Source organism: Etheostoma cragini, chromosome 18 (genome assembly GCF_013103735.1).
Source record: "Etheostoma cragini isolate CJK2018 chromosome 18, CSU_Ecrag_1.0, whole genome shotgun sequence".
Lineage (NCBI taxonomy): Eukaryota > Metazoa > Chordata > Actinopteri > Perciformes > Percidae > Etheostoma > Etheostoma cragini.
In genome coordinates this window covers 19,977,488-19,984,757 of record NC_048424.1, presented here as the reverse complement: position 1 = coordinate 19,984,757, position 7,270 = coordinate 19,977,488, and the positions used below count along the sequence as shown (strand labels likewise).

The 7,270-nt window shown below is 38.7% G+C and overlaps 1 protein-coding gene and 1 non-coding gene across 7 annotated transcripts in view; one reads left to right on the top strand and one right to left on the bottom strand.

Annotated features, from left to right (window-relative positions):
• LOC117961088 (cholesterol 24-hydroxylase) overlaps positions 1-1,300 on the bottom strand; it is an 18,321-nt gene extending 17,021 nt beyond the window's left edge. For 2 of the 6 annotated variants that reach the window (XM_034899480.1, XM_034899481.1), the window contains exon 1: positions 1,084-1,121. Coding sequence is in view for 4 of the 6 variants with exons in the window: in XM_034899475.1 (XP_034755366.1) it covers positions 142-223; positions 723-800; positions 944-1,083 (300 nt within the window). In the remaining 2 variants the exon portion in view is untranslated. Of the gene's footprint in view, positions 1-141; positions 224-722; positions 801-943 lie in introns of all 6 variants that reach the window. The other 4 variants (XM_034899475.1, XM_034899476.1, XM_034899478.1 and 1 more) reach the window with 4 other exon arrangements.
• Positions 1,243-1,315, top strand: trnat-ugu. Its single transcript has one exon. It is a non-coding gene; the product is annotated as a tRNA-Thr (tRNA).
• The last annotated feature ends 5,955 nt before the right edge of the window (positions 1,316-7,270 follow it).

Here is a 7,270-nt window from a genome sequence, read left to right as displayed (position 1 = left end):
ATATGCCTATCCATTTGTACCCAAAAGGACAATAGAAAAAAATGTGTGGCATTTCATGATGCGCACTTTAACACTTTATGTTTATTGTGCAATGCTTATGCAACTGGTGGTTATATAACTACTATAAGGTGCTGTGTTTACCTTGGTTGCTTCTGGGCAGGTCACAAGGACTGCAACGTAATGCAGAATATTTACTCTGCAGACAGGACCATATGTCTCGGCCCTGTAAATGACATGTCATATGTTCATCATTAGAGGTAACTAACTAGCGCCACGGGTTAAGCACTGTGGTTTACATCACATCCGTCTTTCAGCAGAATATAGAAACTCCATTGCAAAAAAACTGAACCAACGCCGGGTTCCATGTAACATCATAGAACAGATATGAGATGTAGTTCTGACTTGCTAACACTGGGATAGAACATAACTGTAAATATACAGTCTATGGATAAAACCACTTGGCAGCCATGTTGCCTGGGTCAAGTTTTAGACTTGCTGCAACTTGTTTTATATCTGGTACATACTGTATATATACAGTCTATGGATAAAACCACCTGGCAGCCATGTTGCCTGGGTCAAGTTTTAGACTTGCTGCAACTTGTTTTATATCTGGTACATGGGGCCTATGGCACTTGTTCTAAGTTGACATTTTTCCCATTTAAGTATTTAATATTCTCATAGCCTATTTTTGTCTTAAATGCACGAAACATAATTGTGCTTACCATTCCAGAAACGTGTCGTGAATGTTGTCCCCTTTTCCCATTATCCTTAAAAAGGTTGGTGAATGTCCGAGGAGAAAACTGTGGGCGAAAAAATAAAAATGTGCCAGGTAATGTCAACAACTCAATAATTTTAGCTAATAGCTCGCTACGTGACAAGAAAACAAGTAACTTAAGCGCTAGAACCAACTTAACGACAAACTATGAACTTGACGTTGACTTACTTGTCTCTCGGTGGCCCAGGTATGTGGTCATATTTCATATGAATGTGTTTAACATATAACCAATAACCAATAAACGATATGAATATCAGAAAGAACAGAAACAAAGCAGTCCAGCTCAAAATGACATAGAAAAAAGACATTTTGGTAACTCAAGCTCAATAGACGGTTAGCTACGTGTGAATGCTAGAATGCTGGTCCAAAGTCTGTCTGTCCGGCTCGTCGAGAACTGCGTCATAGTGACTTCCGATTCACATTTCACACCTTTAAATTTTTTTTGTATTCATATATGTGCAAGTTCGGGCTCCATAGCTCAGTGGTTAGAGCACTGGTCTTGTAAACCAGGGGTCGCGAGTTCGATCCTCGCTGGGGCCTGTTGGGGTATCCTTTTCATTTTCATTTTCAAACATGAGATTGTTATCCTGCTTTAACGTTAATTTTTATTTAGACCGTTGGACGTCTGTAGTGTGTTTGGTAAGCTGGTACTAACAAACATTTTTTTTATCGGTAACGTGCTAATGCATAATTCTGAATGCTGAATTAGCTTTAGACCAACTGTTACGCTGTTACAGGTTGGACTATTGGCTCACGAGCTTGCTAACAGCTAAATTAAGCTATACAAATTAACGTTAGCTGTGACATGCTCGCCTTTAAAACCAAAATGTCGTAGCAAATCAGTAATTTGCTAGAGCTTGTAAGTACTCACCATCACCAGGAAGTTATGTCTCTATCTATAATCAGTATCTATCAGTGACAGACATGCTTGTCATGCCAGAACACCAAAAAGAGTTTTTCTTGTTATGCTGACAACCAGAGAAAATAAGGTGTTTTATGCCCACATCAAAAATGTAACTCATTGTTAGGAATGAGTTAGGAACACTCAGGTTTTAGTACAGACACATTTAGACCTGATTATAGCTATGGAGTTATATATATATCTTTGAAATTGGGGCACCAAAAGCTAGCCTTTCATCCTATCTATTTTAAAGTGGCTATTTTGTCATTAACCCTCCTGTTATCCCCAGGTCAAATTTGACCCCTTTTAATAATGTTTATATCAGAAATATGGCATTCTTATAAACCAAATCACCACAAAAGAGGAGAGATTCCATGCAATGCGCTTTGCAAATACAATTGATCACTTTCATTGAATTTCGGGTGTAAATTCAAAGGCTGTCAACTCAGGATCCTGACCAAATTCACCCACTTAACATACGTTCCTCTGATCTTAACTATTAGTCAAAATAATTCATAATTTCTGCTTTATTTACTCAAATATTAGGTACAATTCTATACAGTTGAGGGTTATTGACCATGGATTCCAACAAGAAGTGTAAAACTAGTGGTAGTAAGGTGGTGTTAGTGAAATTAAAAAATACTAATGTCAAAAGAAAGGGTAAAAAAAAGTAAGTGTTAATCTTTTTGACACAGGAGGCCAACATAAGGGTTAAGTTTGGTAGGGATGTGTATCCTATCATGAAGGTAGAACTTTTCTCTGCGCTATTATGCCTGTGGAACTGCACCTTTCAGTTTAGGGTAAACGTGGTGTTGAGTTAAGTTTAGTCAGTGGAGTTTAGAAGTTCTCACGACTTCAAAACTTTTAACCATTGTACTGCTTTGCACCTCCGAGACCATCCCTCACCAACCACTTTCAGCTCGGAGGGACAAGGGAATTCCTCCATGACTGAAAATAGGACCAGTATTGCCAATTGAGGCATAGAACTACGTAGATAGATGCACTTCACACATCAAAACCCCCCCCTCGGTTTATACAATTACACTCGTCTCCAGGAGCACTGCAATAATTGTTTGCGTCAACACTGAATCCCACATAGGCTTAATAGAGAGATGCATACACAAGTGATAGGCTAAGTGATGCAGGTGGACATTGTGTATCAAAATGTGCACTTATGTTTGCTCGTGTAAATATATTGGCTCATCATTAAACACACTCCGCATTGCTGAAAGGGGCTGAAAGGCTGTGACAAAGTACGCACCAAAGGCACAAAATCCAATTTCCAATCAGCTGTGTTGTTGTTAAAAAACGGCCTAAAATTGATTGCATTTTGACGCATTCCCTCTTTTTCCCTGACACGTTAGCCTCGTTAGTCATTCGTATGATAAAATAATATTATTTCTGACTGATTATAGCTAATTGAGGTCTCCAAATGTGAATACAGCCTTCTTGGTGATCAAATACAGTGGCTACAATAACCTTACACAGTCATGATAAAGTTGATTATAAAGAGGAATAAAAAAAACATCTTTTGGAAATTTATCTTCATGCCTTAATTCAAAAAAATTAGAAAAATCCAACCTTTTAAGGACACCAATTTTCTTTGTGATTGAATAATGTATCATAAATTAATAAATGGTCCTCCTTAATATACAGGGGACATACTGTAAGTATACACCCCCCTATGTTAAATTACCATAGAGGCAGGCACATTTTTTTTTTTAAAGCCAGTTATTTCATGGATCAGGATACTATGCATCCTGATAAAGTTCCCTTGGATGTTGGAATAAACCGCCCCCCCCCCAACGTCATCACATATCCTTCACCATACCTAGAGATTGGCATGGTTTTATTTCATTTTGAATAAAAGCTGGTTTGATTTGCATTGAGAGATGATATTATGGAAAGTTCCCCATAGCTATCTCTATGTATGGTGAAGGGTATGTGATGATGGGGGGGGGGGGGGGTAATTATAGTATCCTAATCCGTGAAATAACTGGCCTGTAATAATAAAAATGGGCCTGTCTCTATGGGAATTTAACATATGCCCCCTGTATTTTAAGGAAGACTATTGTCACTTAAACAGATAATACCCAAAAAGCTCACCATGCATCTTCTCAAACTCCTCCACTCACCAACTTAACATTCTTAAGGCTGACATGAAACCTAAAGTAATGAACACACACTAATCGGAGCGTCATCTCAGCCCGTCGGTGGTGATATGTACACACACTATGGGGTTGTTTTTATATGGTTACACAGGCTGTTAATAGCTAGTCAGAGTCACAGAATTACCGGCATTACACTTGTGTGTGAAAAAGCATGTGGTGCATTATTCAGTCCAATTAATTAAAGGCCAAGATAGGCACACTGGAAGTAAAACCGGATTCCTATGACAAATCAGAAGTTTGTGTTCATGTTGGCGACTGCGGATCGACTGAAAAACATTTTGGTGATTCATTAGTAATTGGCAACATATGATATGTCACTATTTTGCATTTTCGAGAACAAAATACTGCTATGCAAAAGGTTAAGCGCGGATGAAAATAACTTTCTAACCTACTAATAATAATAATTTTTTAATTGTGACAAAAGAAATCCTCTCAAATATGATTTTTTGTTATGTTGAATGAGGTTGTGTGCTGAAGGAGTAGCCACTCTGAGTAATTAATCATCTACTCACATACATATCTGGACACTCTAACTGCTCTTACCTGCTAATTAATGGTTAAAGGTCTTTTTATAGCCCAAGGTGTTATTGCTATTATTATTTTTATTGTTATTTTTAAACTGTTTTTTCTCTCTATACTGTATTTTTTATTCCTTTTTTGGAAGCTGCTGCTGGAAATTTCAAGTCATGCCAAAAGGATTAATAAAGAAGTCTGAGGTCCAGTCACACTGTTATTAATATTAATAATAAATACAGTCTATGTGTCCAGTGTTCACTAAAGCATGTGTACTTATCTATGTTGACCAGAGGGGGGTGCTCCATGTCAGTTTCTGAACCCTCATGTTGTCCTCAGGTCAAATTTGCCCTTTTCGTTAAAAAAGAAAAGAAAAGAAATGTTGCTGTAACAAATAAGCGCTGGAAATGTCAACATCAAAAATGTAAAAAAAAAAGCACACACAATATTTAAAAAGTGACAAAATGTCAGAAAAGTGATAAAAGTGTTGTAAAAAAAGTGACCAAAAAGGTTTTTTTTTCACACACACAAGGGTTAAATTCCCAGTATTCTCATGTCTCATGTGTTTTCTTTCTTACAGAACATGAACTGTAAACTCACAAGAAAACTAAATACATATTTCTGTGTTTTCTAATGTCCAAACATGCCTGCACATTTCAAAAAAACTCCTCCATTCTCATCTAAGGCATCCCAGAATCCTCATCTGACCCAAAGTACCGCTTTTCTTCTTCTTAAGTGTTGGCTACCATCCATCCACCTGTACCACTACGGCCACTTCATACCTGTGCGTATTGTTCGCAATAATCTCCGAGCTTGTCTGCATTCTTATCTTAAAAAGAACCAGCAATCATATTTTTGGTCCGGGGTCTTGGCTCGGTCTAAATGCTGGAGGCTAGGGGCTGTTTGATGTTGTTATGGCTGGCTGTCTGCCGCCTCAGTACTACTGGATCTGCAGGCCCCTCTCATGTCCAAAGGTATTGTGTTGGCTCCTCTTTTGATTATATTATCAAGAGAGAGGGAGCGAGAGAGGGAGAAAAAGAGAATTAAGACCGCCAATGGAAGTGAGTAAACAAACACGAGTTTGTAAGAGTCTGGTTCATCCCAAGAATGTCAGTTATTCCGACTTCTCTGGGGATATTGATGTCCAGCGTTGGGTTTATCGGGCTGGATCTTGTTCTTGCTTGATAAAACAACTTGCCTGTACATGGTCTGAAAGATTGAGGAGCTTAAAAAGAAGAGAAGAAGACATTTCGACACTCCACATTATAAAGAATGATATTGTACTTTTGCATAGAATAGCTGTAAGTGAGTGTAAGCCAATAATGTACAGTCCTAGTTATACTTTGCTCCAGGTTTGAAATATCTCAACACCCATTGGGTGGATTGCCTTTAACCCTTGTGTAGTCGTCCCATTGCCCGTGGAACTTTTAGTTTTTCTGGGTTAAACAATTTCAAATAGTTCTTGTCTGCGCTGTTTTAGATGTTTTTGAAGCTATTTCTGTCATTTTTGCCACTTTCTTCCACTTGTATCTCTTTTTTTTTTTTTGCCCAAATGCCATAACATTGACTAAAGCGCACATACTCAGTCAGAGTAGTGAACTGATTTATGTCTGATTTATTTGTGTAGAGCGTTATATGGAACCATCCATGTCATTTTTTTTGACATTTTCGTTGAAAGAAACCCAAATTTTCTGATGTAGAAACAGTTTGAAAATGTGTCAAATTTGACCCAAGGACAACAGGAGGGTTAACATTTGGACAGACATTCATGATCCCCGGAGGAGAAATCCTACTCTCTTTGGTGGTACTTTCGCTTTCTACTTTTCACCATATTCAGGTCAAAAAGTTGATTTGTCCAGTACTTCTGGGATGGAAAATTCCTGCGTCCTGTCCCATACATAGCCGACAAATTAACAGGAGGAACTGGATAAACTCTCATCTCGTTCATCTAAAATGAAAATGCAGAAACATCAGATAGCTTGGACCCCCGTGTTTAACTATATATCTTTAAAAGTTACAGTTACAGCTGAAAATGACAACAGAAATCAAGTTTGCCGACTTTTAGCCTCCACCTGTCAGTGGATCACAAACTTCCTGACTGACAGGAGTCAGCAGATGAGGCTGGGGAACGTCACATCCATCACACGGACTATCAGCACTGGCGTCCCCCAGGGTTATATGCTCGACCCACTGCTTTTCTCCCTCTACACCAATGACTGCACCTTAGGAGACCCATCTGTTAAACTCCTAAAGTTTGCTGACGACACAACGGTCATCGGCCCCATCCGGGACGGTGATGAGTCGGCCTACAGACGGGAGGGGGATCAGCTGGCTCTTCTGGTGCAGTCGGAACAACCTTGAGCTCAACACGCTCAAAACTGTGGAGACGATCGTGGACTTCAGGAAGAGACCCCCCACTCTTCCCCCAATCACCATACTCAACAGCCCTGTGCCTGCAGTGAAATCCTTCAGGTTTCTGGGATCCACTATATCCCAGGACCTCAAGAGGGAGCCCAACACAGACACCATCATCAAAAAAGTCCAGGTCAATAACCCTGTAACACTGTCTCTACAGCACCTGTTTACTGGTTCCACTTATTATTCCACTTATTTAGTATTATTCATCATTCCCATTCTCACATCTCACTTAATATTTTTTTAATGTATTCATCATTCTCATTTCCTATTTCAGAACTGTTCATACTGTTCATAAGGTTCATATTGTAATATAACATAATACTATTTATCCCAGTATCCTTTGCACTGTGCTCCACATTTAAATAATTTTATTGAACTCTTCATTGCACTCATGCCTCAATATTGTTTCTGTCTAGAGTATGTATACATTGTGTATATATTAGTGTGTTTATGTTTGTTTTGTATGTGTAAGTACAACACAGTAGAGTGATG